The 17590-nt window shown below is 36.2% G+C and overlaps 1 protein-coding gene across 2 annotated transcripts in view; it reads right to left on the bottom strand.

The window, feature by feature from the left end:
- Window positions 1-17590, bottom strand: part of Rnf128 (ring finger protein 128) — a 92624-nt gene that overhangs the window by 39863 nt on the left and 35171 nt on the right. Inside the window, exon 1 of one of the 2 annotated variants that reach the window (XM_063246237.1) lies at window positions 15490-16239. The exons of the other annotated variant lie outside the window; for it this stretch is intronic. Coding sequence (XP_063102307.1) covers window positions 15490-15973 — 484 coding nt within the window. The 5' untranslated portion in view covers window positions 15974-16239. Of the gene's footprint in view, window positions 1-15489; window positions 16240-17590 lie in introns of those variants that run through there. 2 annotated transcript variants of the gene reach the window in all.

The raw sequence follows: 17590 nt of genomic DNA, 5'->3' as shown, positions 1-17590 counted from the left end.
CAGAATACAACAATGCAAGGAACACAGGATTTCAAAACAATACAACAGGAAATCAACAGTAACTACCATAATGTCTCTTATTTTCTTTCAAAATAGTTGTCCATATCTTCACACACAATGAAGTCAAACAAAACAATATAGTATAAAACCAATCAAAAGAATAAAACATATATAATGTTTTATTCTGTTTTATTTCAAATCCAGACAATAAGAAGATCAACAATGGCTACAATAAAGTCTCTTGTTGTCTTCAAAATAGCTGTCCATACCTTCACACACATTGAAATTAAATAATACAAAACCAATCAAAACAAAGAATAAAAGCATTACTGGACTTAAGAACAAGATGATAGAAAATCAGCAATGGCTACCATAATTCTCATTTTCTTCTTAGTGGCTGTTAATAGCATCACATGTAATAAAATCAATTCTTATAAACTCTTCAGGCAAAGATTTAGGCATGCATAAGCCTATACTTGTACATCTATCCTTTCTGTATTAGATGGAAAACAAAATAAAACAAAATCAAATACAAGAAAAACAAGAAACAAAAGAGACAAATAAATAACAATAACGAAGAGCCCAAAACAATAATAATATAGGCTTTCAAAACAAGGTGGTAACAACATAACTAAGGTTGTTATTTTGCATTAGTTATCTTCAAAAGACTTATTCAGATTATCAGATATAAATATGAAAAATTGATCTAATCCTATGAATGTTAGCTGTTTTTATTCCAAGAACTAATAGACTTATTAGTACAATCATCTTAGCTATCTTAAATATATATATATATTGGGGGCTGGGGATTTAGCTCAGTGGCATAAGCACCTGCCTTGCAAGCAGGTGGTCATGAGTTCGATCCCCGGTACCGATATATAAAAAAAAAAGGAAAAAAAATATATATGTACAAATTTATGTCTTTTTTCTTTTCCCTTCCCTTTCTCCTTTTCCCTATTGAGTTGTTTTTTTCCTCTTTGAGCAGTTTCTAACTCTTTCACAATATTTATTGAAGATTTTGTATCTTATTTACTCATTCAGTTTCTTACACTAGGGAGACAATATGGTATTTACACATGTGAGTTTGATTTATTTCACTTATGAGTATCATCACACATCACATCCATTTATCTATTAAAGCCTCAATGTTATCCTTTTTATAGCTGTGTAGTACTCCATTATATAAAATACCACATCCTTTTTATCCATTCTTCAATTGATGGACATTTAGATTAGTTCCAAGAATTGGCTATTACCAATTTTGCTGCTATAAACATGGTGCACATATGTCATTATAGTATAATATTTTCAATTCTTCTTGGAATACACCCAGGTGTAGAATAGCTGGGTCAAATGGAACTTCCAATCCCAGCTTTTTGAGGAACTGCCAGACTGATTTCCACAATGGTTGCACCAGTCTACACTCTCCCCAGTGGTATAGAAGAGTTCCTTTTTCCCCACAGCCAGCATTAGTTATTGGTGGTTTTCTTGATCCTGGTCATTCTTTCTGGAATGAGATGGAATCTCATTGTTGTTTTAATTTGTATTTCTCAAATGGTCAATAATGCTGAACATTTTTTTCAGTAATTATTTGTTTTTTGTATTTCTTCATCTGAGTAGTTTGTATTAATTGCAGATGCCTATTTTTGGATTTGGTCTTTGAATTTCAGGGGTCTGATTTTTTTTAGTTCTTTATATGTTCTAGACAGAAGTGTTGTCTGAGGGAGTGTTGACTAAGACTTTTCCCCAATTTGTGGTTTTTCTTTTTATTCTGTGAGATTTCTTTTGACATGCAAAAACTGTTTAAAAAGACAAGATCCCAGTTGTTGATTCTTTAAAGTATTTCCCGTGCAGATTGACTTTTGTTCTGAACACTCTGCTTACCCCTATCATTTCAAGACTTCTATCTACTTTGTCTTCCAGCAGATTTAGTGTTTCTGTTTTAATATTTAGATCTTTGTTCCATTTTGACTTTAGTTTCGTGGGTCTAGTTTTAGTTTTCCACATATTGGAATCCAGTTTTTCCAGCACCACTTATTGAAGAAACTATCTTTCTTCCAGTGAACATGTTTGGTTCCTTGGTCAAAGATAGGTGGCTGAGTGTGTTTATACTTGTTTTCATATCTTATAATCTGTTCCATTGATCTTCAGTTCTGTTTTGATTCCAGTACCATGCTGATTTTATCACAGTAGCTTTGTAGTATAACTTAAGTCAGGGATTGTGATGCCTCCTGTCTTGCCTTTGTTCAAAGTTGCCTTTGCTATTCTAGTTCTCTTCTGGTTCCAGATGAATTTTTGGAATGATTTCTCTAGATTTGTTATGTATGGTAGTGTTATTTTGATTGGGATTGCATTAAATCTGTATAACAATTTTGGGAGAATGGCCACTTTTACAATGTTTGCTCTTCCTATCCATGAGCAAGGGATGTCTTTCCATTTTCTGAAATCCTCTTCTAATTCTTTGTTCAGAGTATTGTAATTTTCACTGAATAGATTTTTACTTCCTTTGTTAGACTGATTCCTAAGTATTTTTTGGATGCTATTTTGAAGGGTGTGGTGTCTCTTATTTCCGTGAGAAATAAGAGTGAGGGAGACTGAGAGTGAGAGCGAGAGAGAGTGAGTTTGGCCATATCTTTGGTCTCACACATCAGGGCATCAGTGGAACACCTTGGAAAATATCTTTCAAGGATAGGAGACATCACTATATGCTATATTTAGTGATATTTTGGAATCTTGATTCAATCTGAAAAACAAATTCATTCTTTAAAAATAACTTCAGTAAGCTGAGTCAAAGGTACACCTCATCTCTACATACAAAGGTGGCATATCTAGACAGGACATGACTGCCAAAAGTAGGAACATGTGATATAATCCTACTTGGATCTGTTATTACACTTACTGACATAGTGCTGACTCTTTTGAAATGACTAAATTGTTAGAATTACACTAATGGTGGCAGTACACCCTTTCTAACTTGGAGATTGACTGCATTACAATTTCAGGCTATGGTCATGTGCTAGAACAAATGCCATGTTAATCCCAAATTATAAGCAGCATGGTGGTTTACTAGGAGACTGTTGGTTTGAGCATTCAGGACAAAGTTCAGAGGGCATAAAAGAGATGTGCTGAAGTACGTAAAACAGGCTGAGTCTATATAACAACCTTAAATTATGTTGATATCAAGGAAAAGCAAATAGTAAATATGTTATTACAAAGAGTTGTACAATAGGGGCTGGGGATTTAGCTCAGCGGCATAAGCACCTGCCTTGCAAGCAAGCAGTCGTGAGTTCGATCCCCGGTACCGATAAAAAAGAAAAAAAAAAGAGTTGTAGAATATATTGTTTAATAAACATTCTGTAATTATATTAATATTTTATTCTGACAGGCTAAAATTATTAGAAAGATATTATTTGTTGGACAATAAAAAGGAAAGCAGGCAGAGAACTTAGAAGTTTCAGAGGAAAACTTATAAAAATGAACATTTGAAATTATGGTGATCCTCTTGTTCTTTAGTCATCAAGCGTTGAGAAGGAGAATTCTACTGAATCAACTGTTGCTGTGCACAGGGGAAAAACTTATGGGCACATAACTAGGTCACAGCCTATACTTACCATATTTCCCCCAAAATAAGACCTAACTAGAAAATAAACCCTAGCATGATTTTTGTTCCAGGATGCTTATAAGTCCTACCCTGAAAATAAGCCCTAGTTAAGTTTAGCCAGACAGGTGCATTTAGTATGTCTGTTGCAAAACATGATGGATATATTGAATTATAAAATAATAATGATATTAATAAATAATTAAATATAAATAATATATTGGCATTTTAATTAATCGGTAACTGGTGGTCAACTTAAACATCAGCTGAACTGAATCAGCATGGTGCTAATTGTGGATGGCCAACCTGAGAATTGTTGCTAGCATAAAGGGGAGACCTGGAGAAGGAGAGCAGTGTTTTGGATTCTCTGCTAAGAGTTGTCATTGTTTGGAGCCACTGGTTCCCCTGGAGGAGCTTGCCATGCTGGCTCCCTGATAGAAACCTAGCTATTATCATCAGAGGAGCTCAATACCTTGTTGCTGAGAATGGCTGTAGTTCACTTTGGGGAGGCACTGGCCCTTACTTTGAGCATCGCTTCCTGGCTGCGGACGGGAAGATATGTGCTGTTTAATCGCTAGAATTTTGTCATGAGGGCTTCCTGATATATACTTGGTTGTTCTTATCGCTGGAGGAGCTTGGAACCTTACTGTTGCTGAGGATGGATGTGGTACTTTTCAGGGGAGCCCTGGTCCTTATTTTGAGCCTAACTTTTTGGCTCTAGTACAGAACCATCAAACTGCTAGCACAGATCCTTCACCCTGCTGGCACAGACTTTCTGGCTTGCACTGCTGACCTTTGGGCCTTCCCAGTGCAGATCCATGAAATAGATGTGCATGAGTCATTGTCATGGGCTCTAGGTTTTCAGCTGAACTCAGGCAGGTTATTGCCATGGGATGCAGGCCCTTGCCTGGATTTTCTAGGCAAGGGTTGTGGACAGATTTCCTATGCTTTGTTTGTATTTTACTCCTTGGGTGATCATTATAAATAATACTATAAATTATGTGTCCTATATGTAATTGTCCTCCTTGCAACCCCTGACTACAACAGACAATACTTCAGATAAATATAATATAGGGCCAGGGATTTATCTTAGCATCATTAGTGCCTGCCTTACAAGTGTGCGGTCATGAGTTAGATCCCCAGTACCAATAAACAAATAAATAAGTATAATATAATATATAATATGTAATATAAATTATAATTAAGTATTTGAAAGTATCTAACTGAGGGCCTTTGGACAAGACGTAAACACCTATGTAAATGGATGAATTCAATCCTTATTGCCAAATGACTGATCAGAGTACAGAGATTAGTAATGTGCACACTTGATAATGAATACATATGGTCATGTATAATATGAATTTTCATCATTCAGTATGCTGAGAGTTGTAATGGATGTACTTAATGCACTCATGTGAAATAAAAGAGATTTTTTAGTGCCTGCAATTTTTCATTTATTTGTGTGTAAAGACTTTCATTCTTAACTGTCATCATTTTTGTTGCATTCCTGTTTTATAAGTTTTCAATTAATACTTGATTTAGTAGAAACTTTGTGAAATCTAGCCTGTAAGATGATGTGATTTAGGTGAAGAATTCACGGGATAAAAATCACTGACAGGTGTGTTGTCAATGCACTACAAGCAGGATACATGGACAGGAAGTGGTCACTTAAGCAGAGTTCTATAGCTGGACATGAGAAATTGGGGTCAATGTTTCCAAATGGAGTTGTAAGTAATTCAGGCTAGAATTCAGGGTTTGAAGAGTTATGATGTTTCTGAAGAAGATGACATGACTGTATTTGAATAAATGTATATTTTTGTACATGAATAAATGAAAAAAATGTAAAGTGTTGTCCATGAATAAATAGGTAAAATGTTGTCTATAAAAAATAAATCTTCTGAAAATAAGCCTTATTGCATCTTTTGAAGCCAAAATTAATGTAAGATCCAGTCTCATTTTTGAAAAAATATGGTACAAAGAAACTGGGGTATGATTTCCACTATTTGTTACTTTACTCTCAACTTTATAGCCAAGGTGAAACTAACATAAGAATGAATGAACTATATATATATATATATATATATATATATATATACTCTAGGCAGTGCTAGTTTTGTATAGCTCTGAAAGTCCTACCTAAACTGGTATTTGAGTACCAGACTTAGTCATGTTTCCATTGATGCAATAAAATACCTGAGATAAAAGAAGAGAGTTTCGGACTCAGCACGTCAGTGGTTTCAGTCCATGGTACTTTGGCCCTATTGTTTGTTGGTCTATGGTGAAGCAGAACATCATGGCATGAAGTGGCTGGAGAAGCCTCTTACCTTACAGCTTTCCAGAAGCGGAGAGAATGAAAAAGAGATGGCGAGGTCTCAGGGTCCCCTCCAAGAATGCACTCCCAATGGCCTCACTTCCTTCCTGTAGGGTCCATGACCTAACGGTTGTACTACCTCCAAATAGTGTCACTGGCTAGTGAACAAGTCTTTAGCACATGGCCTTTCATGAACATTTATGATCCAAAATGTGACACAGATAAAAACCAAAGATGTGAGCTCCCTACATGCAAAGGACCGTGCCATTATTATTTTTTTGTCTGCTCAGTCTTGTCCTCCTATCACAATATCCAGCACAGTTCTGGTCATAAAGGTGTGTTCAAATTTTTATTGATTTTGGAGCTTCTTTTGGTATAAATTCTCTGCAGGGATAGTTTGCTACACGAGGATTAGGCTGGAAAATGGATTTATTATTGAAGTCAGGAAGAGTATTATGTTGAGATATGAGATTTACATTTTGACTTGGTCATAAGAACCCAAAGGTACAAAAGTTGCAGTAGCCCAATTAGTGTTCCATTACGCATCCAAATTAGATAAAGTAGAATTTGATATGCCGCTGCATGACATTTCATATCATATAGGTAAACAAGAAAAATAATAAGAACTTTTTGCTACACAAGAATTTCTTCTTGCATGAAGTATCCCTAAAGCTAGTTGTACTAAGATATGTGCACTAATAATAAAAATAATTGCAAAACTAACATGTTTTTATCTTTTCACAATAAATTGTTTCTGAAAATCAATAAAGAGAATAAATCTTATCTGGAAAGCTATACTTTGAAGAAGTATTGATTTGATATAAAAGGTACAAAGATATATAACTAAATGTTATATATTTAATTGAAGTTAAAAGCAATATTGGCTTAGTCATTCCATGACACTGATGAGATTTTGGTACAGTTAAAATATGAGGCCAGCCTAAAAACCAACACCAAAACAACCAAAAAAATAGAAGGGAGAAGTTATCAAGTGCACAGCAATGTTTTTCCAATCATATTTCAGATGTTAGGTATTTGGAGATAACAGGTTCTACATGTAAATAAGTTCAGAAAATAATGCATTTAGCACAGTTAAACAAGATTTCTTTGAAATATTAGGGCCTCTGAGAAGTGCTACAGTGATGTGCTTTACCAGTCTCTAAGAATGGGCTAAGGTCTGGGAAGCAGAAACTAAACCACTGATGGAGAACGTTTTAGAGACAAGTGCCCAAAATGCAACCCAAATCCACTTATTTATTGCAATGTGTCAGCACTGCAATTGTAACTGCATACTGAGGATTTAGTTTGGAGAAAGCAACAAACAAACATTAACATTTTTTGTCTTAAAAGAAGAACAAATATGTGTGCCATAGGTTTGTCATCACTGAGCTAAGCTATCCATTATCCATTATGTATGTGCATTAAGTGCTTTACTTTATCTAACTTAAACCTTATGTGATAAATACAGTTTTTCTCCATCCTACAGGGACAGAAACTGAGTTTTAAAGATATTAACTAGGCAAAGTTCACAAAGCTATTACTTGATATAGTTGAAATTAGATTCACATTAAACTCTGTATGAGTTCCATGTACCATTTCTTTATAATTATGCCATCAAAAAGGCCAGGGATATATCAATTATTAGAGAAAAATGTCTGGATTGTAGGGTTTTGTTGTTAAAATGGAAATACACAGGAGAGAAAACAAAACAGCCGCTTTTCTTTTTTGACTCTATGATTTATTCCTGCATTTCTCAGGAACCGCCCAGGAAAATACTATATGTGTATCACAGTTTCCTTTCTTTCTGCATGTAAAATAATTAAATATTTCAAAATGTGATGGTCAACAGCTGTAATAACCAAAGAAGTAGTGTTATGTTCAGCAGTAATGAAATTGATGGCAAATTTTCAAGAGAACTGACATTCACTAATTGCTCACTACATGACAAATACTTTATAACATCCTGGAAATTAGGCATTATTTTCATCTTTTTATGAACAAGATAAATGTTGTACATGTTACCAGCCTGCCCAAGATCACCTATTAACTGATAGAGCTGGAATTCCAACTAAGCAGTCTGAGTCAAGAACACCTGTTCTTCCATTGTACTATACCATTCTCAATTGCAAATGGAACGCATTCACTGTTGTTGGTACAGTAGACTGAAATAAAAATAAAGCAATCATGTAGCCTTCCTTACCATCAAAAGATAATTTCTGACCTTTAATTATATTACTCAATGTAAGCCAGTTCTTCTTCCAGTTCAACCAAAAGCCATGAGCCAGATAGGAGCACCAAAAGGCATTAGGGTTTTGGGCAACTGAAATGACTGGTAATTTTACAGTGGTTACTTTTGGTCTCTCTTACATATTTTGTCCTCTTTTCAAAAAGGAAATGGTGGGGGCTGGGAATTTAGCTCAGCGGCATAAGCGCCTGCCTTGCAAGCAGGCAGTCGTGAGTTCAATCCCTGGTACTGATAAAAACGAAAAAGACAAAAAGAAAAAAAAAAAAAAAAGGAAATGGTGGTGGTAAAAGACAAAAAAAAATTGATTGAAACATTCATATGAAAAATATTTTGTAACAGTATTAAGAATAGATTAAGACTTAACTTGAAATAATCATACTTTTGTATGCTTCACCCAAATGGCTGTTGATGTCCTCTAAAATGAGAAAAAATGTACTTAAAAATCTACTGATGGCTCACCATGAATCAAGATATATTTGTAAAACTTTTGAGAATATTTTAAAAAGCTATTGAAATCCTGAAAACATCATATATTAGGAAAACAAAATTCAGAGTTTTTAAGGTAAAATGCACGGAAAAGGTGAGATAGAATCTTGGTCAATATGACAAAGAAACTGAATAAGTAGAGAAATCTCTGTAAACCAGCATGTTTGGGAAGAATGTAATAAACTATACTTTATAGGACCATCATTATGAACAATAATTACAGCAGAAACACTGAGGGGTTGTGCTTCAAAAGTTCATTTCTAAGCTAGCTGTCTAGAACTCAGGACAATACATTTTCCCATAGCAATGTTGCTAAAAAAGGGTTGGCTTTCCAAAACAGCCCTTAGATTACTGAATATGCTTTGAGGACTAAAACTGCAAAGCATGAAGAAATTACTGTTTAACGAAAATTTGCAATAAAACTTCGGGAAACAATACCACTACTATACTTTAAGTGAAACAAAATCATTTACAATTTATCTTCAGTACTGGAACATAAAAATGCATATTTACTCAGAAGGGTTACAAGGTTGACGGAGGTTTTTTAGATATTTTGGAATGAGTTACAGACATATTCAAGGTCATTAGATATTGATAGGACTGGTTTGCACTCTAATGTTTAATTCCGGTGCAAAAGAAGTGGAATCACATAGAAGGAAAAACATTTTTTGGAAAGGAAGAAGAGGCTCAGAGGAAGAGTTAGAAAGAAGGTGAAAGAGGCAGAAGGGTGGCGGGAAAAGGGGAGTGGAGAAGAAAAAGACAGACTGAATATGCATGTGTGTGTGAATGCACACCCACAAAAGAAGTTGAGCAAGGAAGAGTAAAAAGACAAGGACACAAAATACATTTGAAGGGGATAAGAAATGACACCAAAGCAACCCTTGAGTTGGTAGTTTCTTATATGAACAACCAAGTGGTGAATTTCGTATTACAGAATGTAATTTCAAGGGAAATTAACAAGTACTTCAATTTTAGGGAACCATATATCATTAATAAAGTGCGAAATAAGAACACCATGATTCCCCTCTACCCTTATCTAACAAAATTTCCTCCTCTTCTCTAGAATGACAAAAACATCAGATAAATCCAGTCTCTGATAGAAAGTTTACTAATGTGCTGAATCCTTTACACTAATCTGTTATAGTTAGCACTAATTTTAAATATTGTAGAGTGGATGTTGAAGTGCCCTAGTGAGATTAAGCAGACTTTTTCTGAGGAAGAAATAAAAATATAAAAGATGTTTATATGTGTGAAGGGAAGTTAAAAAGAAAAAAATATTAATAGAGATACAATGGGCAAAGAGAAGAGAAACACATAAAAACAGTCTGTCCTTAAAGTATTTTATTATTCAAGGGTCATTTCACATATGAAGAAACCTACTAGTGTTAACAAGAAAGGATCACACTAATAAACATGGATTGGATATATTCAAAAGGCCAAAGTAATTCCTAAATTATCCTAATAGCACATAAATCATTTCAATTATTAAACATATTTTGTTCCTATTGTTGTTATAGTCATACTACCTTTTTTCTTTTTTTGACAAAGGCTTGGTATGCTACCCAGCTGGGCTCAAGTGATTCTCCCACTCAGGCCCCCAAGCAGTTGGAGCTATGGGGGTACACCATTGCGTGTGCCTATAGTCATATTATTAATGCTTAATGATTTATCAACATCATTGTTGTACATGGTTTTTTGTAATTTAGTATATTTTTTACTTAGCAAAGAATACTAAACATCCCAACACTGATGTGCATTTTATATATATTTTACAGAAAAAAGGTAAAACAAAATTTCACAACAAAAGAATAGGAAAAAACAATAGTTAAGACATTACATGTTGCTATCTTCAAAGTGGCTGCATAGGGTACAAGATACGGGCATAAAAATTTCTCCAATTAATGTTAGTAAAAAACTTCCTTTTTAATGAGTTAAGAGGCACTAATAGTATAAGTGACTTGCATTTGTTTCCCTTTTTCCTACTGTCCTTTCCCCTTTCACCCACCCTAGTTTCTTTTTCATTTTGAACAATTTCTTCCCGTTTCACAATATCTACTGTACACTTTGCACCTATTTACTCTTTCAGTTTGTCCCACAAGGGAGACAGTACAATGTTTACACATGTGAGTCTGATTTATTTCACTTATGAGTATGGTCTCAAGTTGGATCCATTTCCCCATAAAAGTCTCCAGCTTATCTTCTTTATGGCTGAGTAGTACTCCATAGCATTAAAAAAACCCACATCTTCTTTTTACCCATTTCTCAGTTGTTGAGCATTTGAGGTATTTTCAAAATTTAGCTATTACAAATTGTGCTGCTATAAACATTAAGTGTATAGTACAATTTCAAATCAAGGTTTGTGATGCCTATGCACTGCCTTTGTTGCCCAGGATTGCCTTTACTATTCTAGGTCTCTTTTGGTTTCACACAAATTTTAGGAATGTTTTCTCTAGTTCTGGGAGATAGGCAAATGATATTTTGACCAGGATTCATTAAATATGTATAAAAATTTGGGGAGAATGGCCATTTTCACTATGTTGGTTCTTCCTATCCATGAGCAAGATACCATTTTCGATATCCTCTTTGATATCCTTTTTCAGAGTATTGTAAAATTTTTCAATACATAGATCTTTTACTTCCTGTGTTAAATTGATTCCTAAATATTTCATTTTTTTCAGATGGTATTGTGAAGGGTGTGGTTTCCTTAATTTCTCTTTCAACCAGTTTGTTGTTTGTGTACAGGAATGCTATTGATTTTTCCATGCTAACTTTGAATCCATCTATACTACTGAATTTGGTTATTAAATCCACAAATCTTTTAGTAGAATTTCTGGGGTCTTCTATGTACACTGTCATGTCATCTTCAAATAATGATAATTTAAATTCCTCCTTTCCTATCTTTATTCCTTTTATTTTTCTCTCTTTTCTAATTGCTGTGGTCAATGTTTTCAGAACTATATTGAATAGGAGTAGTGATAGTGGACCTCGCTGTCTTGGTTCTGTCTTCAGAATGAAAGCTTTCAGTTTTTGTTCATTTAGTATGATGTTGGTTGTTAGTTTGCCATAGATAGATTTTATCAGATTGAGATAAAGACCATATATTCCGATTTGCTGTAGTTTTTATCATGAATGTGTGCTAGACTGTCAAATGCTTTTCCTGCACTATTGAGATGATCATGTGATTTTTGTCTTTGGCTTTGCTGATATGCTGTGTTAATTTATGGATTTAAAAATAGTAAGTGGTAAAACTCTACCTCTTAACTAATGCGCTCTACTGTCTTTCAACAATGTACACAAACTGTTTTGTATATCAAAACGTATCTCTCCAGAGACCATCAAATCATTAAGTTACACTGCTTGATTCATTCCGTTTTGTAGCCTGCAAGAATAATGCTTGTCCTATTGCACTTTTGCATAGCTTTCAAATTCTTATAAATGTGTCATGATTATGAAGGCTGTAGCCCTATATGAGTCTTTCAATAAATTCATGCCTGTACATGTTGACTTTAAGAGAACTGTACAAGCAAGTACACACATTATTCCAACCCGCAGGCTGCACTCAATTAGCAGGAAAGGCTCAGGCCCATCTGCTCCAAGAAAGATGGAACAGTTAGTTGCGCAAGAGTAAGGGAATGCTTATGTGTCTCACTGTGACAATGTATCTTTTAGTTTGTTTTAGTGCTTAGTCTAAGTTTAGGTAGCTTCTTATATGATTTTCGTATTTAAGCTAAGGATTCTGAATGGTAATTAAATTCTGAAACCAAAAATTATTCTCAATTTCTTTCCAGGTATCTCAATCAATTGATTATAATATGTATAGCTAGAGACTCCAAGCCAAGCTGTTAATAAATATCTACCATGTAAAACTACTTATCTTTGCAAATCTAGATTTTCTGACTACTTTATAACCTGAATAAAACACAGATATAAATTGCATGGGCCAATGCTAGGCTACAACTATCTTTTAAGAAATTTAGGACTACATAAAAACGGCTGTTCCCTCTGCTAAAGGAAAAATTTAGAGCAACTATTTTAAACCAGTTCTATCACTTTAAACAAATGTATCTTTGTCATTAGAGGATTGAGTGAGGATAGTACAAACTGGAACAAAGGAGAAACAATTCAAGTATAGGCCCCTGTGAGAGTTCCTGAAAAAAAATTTGCAAACAAAGAGGAGGGCAATTGCTTTAATACATTTCCCAGCCCCTTACAACTGGTAGTAATATATAATGAGTTATACAACCCTTAAAACTCAGTCCTACCTTTCTGCCACTATGATACGAGATAAACTGCTGTTAACCAGATATTAACAGGAAGCCTTAAGCTTCTTCTCAGGAATGTGTAGAACAACACAGAACTTTGTAAATAAACAGTCAATAACACATGTGGATAAAATGAAAAGTGATTATCCCCTGTATTGAAAAATAGTTTCACCGCAAGTTCAAGGGAGAAATATAATTTTATACTTCAAGTAATTTGCTAGCTGTTTTGACTAGTTAGTTTAGTGACAATATTTGCCTCAACAATCATTTGGATAAGTTTGTAATGTATCAAAATATCTTTCTGAATATATTTTAATGAATGGGTCAGTATTTAGGGCTTTATTCCTATATGATATCCTGAAACACAACAGGCATAACTAGGTTCCCAATGTAATCATATCTTAAATAGTTGAATAATCATACATCTTTGCATTCATTTTTGCAACCCATTATCATTAACCTATTACAACATCTAACATTCATTTTCTATGTATTATCGATTAGGTATTTACATATGTATATCATCCTTGGCAATCACAACAACATAAATATCTCCATTTTACAGATGGGAAAACTGAGAGTCTATAAAATAATCTGACCAAGAACACAAGGTTATTTTGTAGTAAATCCAGAATTTATTCCTGAGCTGGCCTACAGTGGCTGTGCTTTTCCTAGCATACTACAGCACCTGTCACTAAAGTATAATACATATGCAAAATGCCTAGCACATCGTACAAGCTCAACGAAAGTTAATTTTTTGTCTAACGCTATCAGATAACTGTTCTCAACAGAAGTGAAAAGAAAATGTGTAAGTAGGAACTCTAATTAAAGTATACTCTTCAATTATGAATTTTTCATGCAAATGAATCTTAGTGGGAGGAGACAAGTTAAAACCCTTACATTTAGATGATCAACTGAAATGTAAAGGCTTTAAAATTTACTTAGCCTTATTATTCAGTATTCTATTCTAATCAGTGAATTATCAACTAAGAGAGATAGTTTCTCCTTTAATTAATATACCAAATTCAAGAATTACAGGATTTCATAGTTGGAGGGAATCTTGAGAGTTCATCTTGTTCCCTTCTATCTCTGCATGCTCTGCAGACTTGGCTACCACCCTCTGCACTTTTACATTATGAGTTGACATATGAATAACTTCTACAAGGTCAGAAAGCTGATACAGGTGAAGAAGTTGCTAAAGAAACTCAAGACTCCTGAGTTCCAGTCCAGTGGTCTTTCCATTATGCCACCCAGTCACTCAATGCAAGTGTTCTCTAGGCAGAGCCAGTCATGCGGTTTTAAGAAAAAAACAAAACCTCTACTTGTTAAGTAAGCAGATTCTTCTCCCCAGTGACTCTTGGAAAGCTAATCCATATCAGTTAATCTGAGCAAGACTGAATAATGTGTTATACTGTTCTCAACTCTTTAAGGCTTCATTTCATTTTATCCTCAAGGCAAATCTGTGAATAAGCTATTTCTTTTTCTTTCTTTCTTATTATTTATTCCTTTTATTTTTTGGTAGTACCGAGGATCGAACTCATGATCTCGCGCTTGCCAGGTAAGTGCTTATGTCATGAACTAAATCTCTGGCCTTCTTATTACTTATTCCTATTTGGATGGTGAGGGTATCCAGAGTCAAAGATTTCAAATAAGTTTCCCAAGGTCACAGGACTAGAAAGCAATGGAGCAGAAATTGAAATCAAGGTCTGATTTGAGAACTGATTCTTAACAACCACGATACTGCTCTTACGTGGTTCTTTATCTCTCCCAAGTTTTTCCTTTGCCCTTCGAGGCCTAGAACCACCGTAAACATATAGTATGGATACCTACTCATGAACAGAGAGATTTCTGGAAGGATAACTAAAGGGAGAAGAATAGTAACCCATTCCACCTCTGCAAATTTAAGAACTACCTGGACTATTTTTAAAAGTCTAGGCCTTTGCTGTCCTCAGGCATAACAGACCTCTTTTCAGTAACCCTAATCACCTGCTTGGATACTCAATAACCTAAATCAGGAATTTCAAAGCAACATATCAACAATCACTCGGGACGAGACCACTGAGCACAGAAGATCTCAAAAACCAAGCAAATTTCCCACCAAAATTGCAATGAGGTTAACAGGGCACAGTAATATGATCTTTTACCTGATACCTAGGAAACATGGAAGAAAAAAAAAAAAAAAACAGGGAGAGAGAAGACAATCTGGTGTTATACAGCAAGGAGTAAGGAAGGGGGTTTCTAGGCCATCTTCTCCCCTACTGTTTAAAAGCATATGCGCACTACTTCTCAATTCAAGGCAAGGTACCCTCGTAAAACACAAGGAAAAGGAGACGCAGAGCCCAAACCGTTTCACCCAGTTTGCCTTACTCTTTTTTAGGAGACAGGCAAATTCTGAAGGATTTTCTTTTCTAACCAATCCTCATTCCTGGTGAATCTCAGAAAAGACACTAGCCAAAATAGTGGGAAGAGACAAGACACCCATTTTCCTTTAGGCACGAGCAGATAAGGACAGGAAAGTAGTCAGTAAAATGGGAGAAACTGGTCAGAGCAGAGGTTATAAGGAGTTCAATTTAGTAGCTGCACTCACCAGGGTGAGACATGGGGATGACTTCATTGCGGGTCCCCGGGAAGTTAAAGATGACGGCTCCAGACGCCCCTCTCTCGTATGCCAGATGGATTTTGTCTGCGAAGGTGCAGCCCCCGCCGCGCTGGATAAGAGCCAGCCAAGACACTTGCACTGTGCTTCCCCAAACCGTGGGCACTGTAAAATTTGTGTGTGGGTTGCAGGCGTTCAGTGCTCCGGGCCCGTCAGGCGGTACCAGGACTCCAGCCACAGGCTCGAGTGGAGAATCTTGGCCATACACGCCCTCTTCGCTCAGCTCCCACACCGTGCGGTTCACTCCGGTGTGCGGAACTCGCCAGGACACGTTGAGGTACGCGGTCCACACAGCTTCGGCCCCCCGGGAGCCCGGGGTGTGAGGACTCAGAGCTAGTAGAAAGCACCACGCCAGCAGTCGGGAAGAGCCGCAGTCACCGCAGCAGGAGACCCTGGTCCCAGGCAGCGGCCCCATGGCGCGCACGCTCCGCGTTTTCCTTGGGCCACTGGCACTGGCGCCCTTCTGGCGTTTGGCAGGACCCTGGCCTTAACCAGGTGTGTGCCAGGTGGGAAGCAGACAGACAGAGACTGGCGCACAGCTAGCTAGGTCGCAGTCGCGAGGCACGTAGCGTCAGTAGAGAGGTTGCAGCAGACGCAGTTCCTGTAAGCTCCAGTCCCCTCTGCTACAGCTGCGGCGCCTCGGCGGGCTTGGGAGCTTTAGCTTAAAGCTCCTCCCAGACGACCTGGGTAGAGGTGGCTGAGAGGGAGGAAAGGACACTGCGGGATCCGCCTCTTAAAAGGGTAACAGGATGGGAAAGCATTACAGTGGGCGCTGAGGTTGTGCCGCCAGGTGTGTCATGTTGTTTTATCTGCATGCACAGGCGATGAAGTATACAATCCGTCAACATACAAAGGTTGTGGTAGCACTGGAGTCTGTTTTGAATTGCACGAATATTTCGATCTCTCCTAACATTTCCCTAAAGGGCATTTCGAGTTTAAGGTGCCGGAATGTTAAAATTCTTCTAAATAGCAGTAGATCTGAAGGCTCTGAGTTGTAATCAAGAGAATTTGGGTAGGTGGGTAATGCTGGGGGTTGGGTGTTTACTGATTCTCTAGACCAAGGACAAGGAAAGGCACGTTATCCGCCACTTTTTTCTCCACACCCCCACACTTTCTTCTTTCTTGCTAACAAGAACCATGCACACCAATTTCCTCCTACCCTCGTCCCAATATAAATATATGGCATCAAATTCCTTTTCTAAAAGTAATCTTGGTCCTTAATAATGATCACTTTCTCATCTCCTCAAAGTAAGCCTTTTCTTTTTTTATACATTCCACAAAAGTCTATTCACCCAAACATATATTCCTGCACCATTCGTGACACTAACTACATCAATTTTCATTTCCACTAATTGAAAAGAGCCAAAATCACCTAGGCAATGCATGCCTGTCACTATTGCATTATAATTTATACTTATTTATGTGCACAATTTCTTTTTACTTTGTCAGTTATCTTTACTGAAGCTCAATACATGTATACTGAAGTAAACTGAATTAATACACTCGGTGTCTGGCAGTTACAAATAACTTTGGACCTTGGGAAACTTACTTCCTGTGCCTCAATTACCTCTTAATTTGTAAAATGGGAATTGTAATAGTACCTACTTCATAGAGTTCAGATGGTTAAATAACCTCATACATGTTAGAACATTGCTTAATAGAGTGTAACAATCATGTGTTAAACATTATTATTATTAAACAGGTTCAGGATCACCATAGTTCTAGAATAATCTTAAAGTTGTTACTTTGAGGCACTAAATGGAGAAAATGATGTTTAAAATGGTCAGTTTTAGCTACTTTTTCAGTTCCAAAAATATTTACTTTACCCAGTTCAACACTTGTTAAATTCCCAGGTACTTCCCTTAATCTCTGGCCTGGCATTTACTTAATAAATATTAACAAGATTTAACAAACAGTACCTAGAATATAAATGAATGAACAATTTTGTAAAACCTAATCCCTAGGTTTTGAAAGGGCTTTAAAAATCAGGGTGTGTAGATGGGCGTCTGTGGTCAATAGAACAGTACCTCTA

This window comes from Cavia porcellus, unplaced genomic scaffold (assembly GCF_034190915.1).
Source record: "Cavia porcellus strain 051 isolate PalLab524CR breed Dunkin Hartley unplaced genomic scaffold, mCavPor4.1 scaffold_3, whole genome shotgun sequence".
NCBI classification, from domain to species: domain Eukaryota; kingdom Metazoa; phylum Chordata; class Mammalia; order Rodentia; family Caviidae; genus Cavia; species Cavia porcellus.
This window is presented reverse-complemented; position numbering and strand designations above follow the sequence as displayed.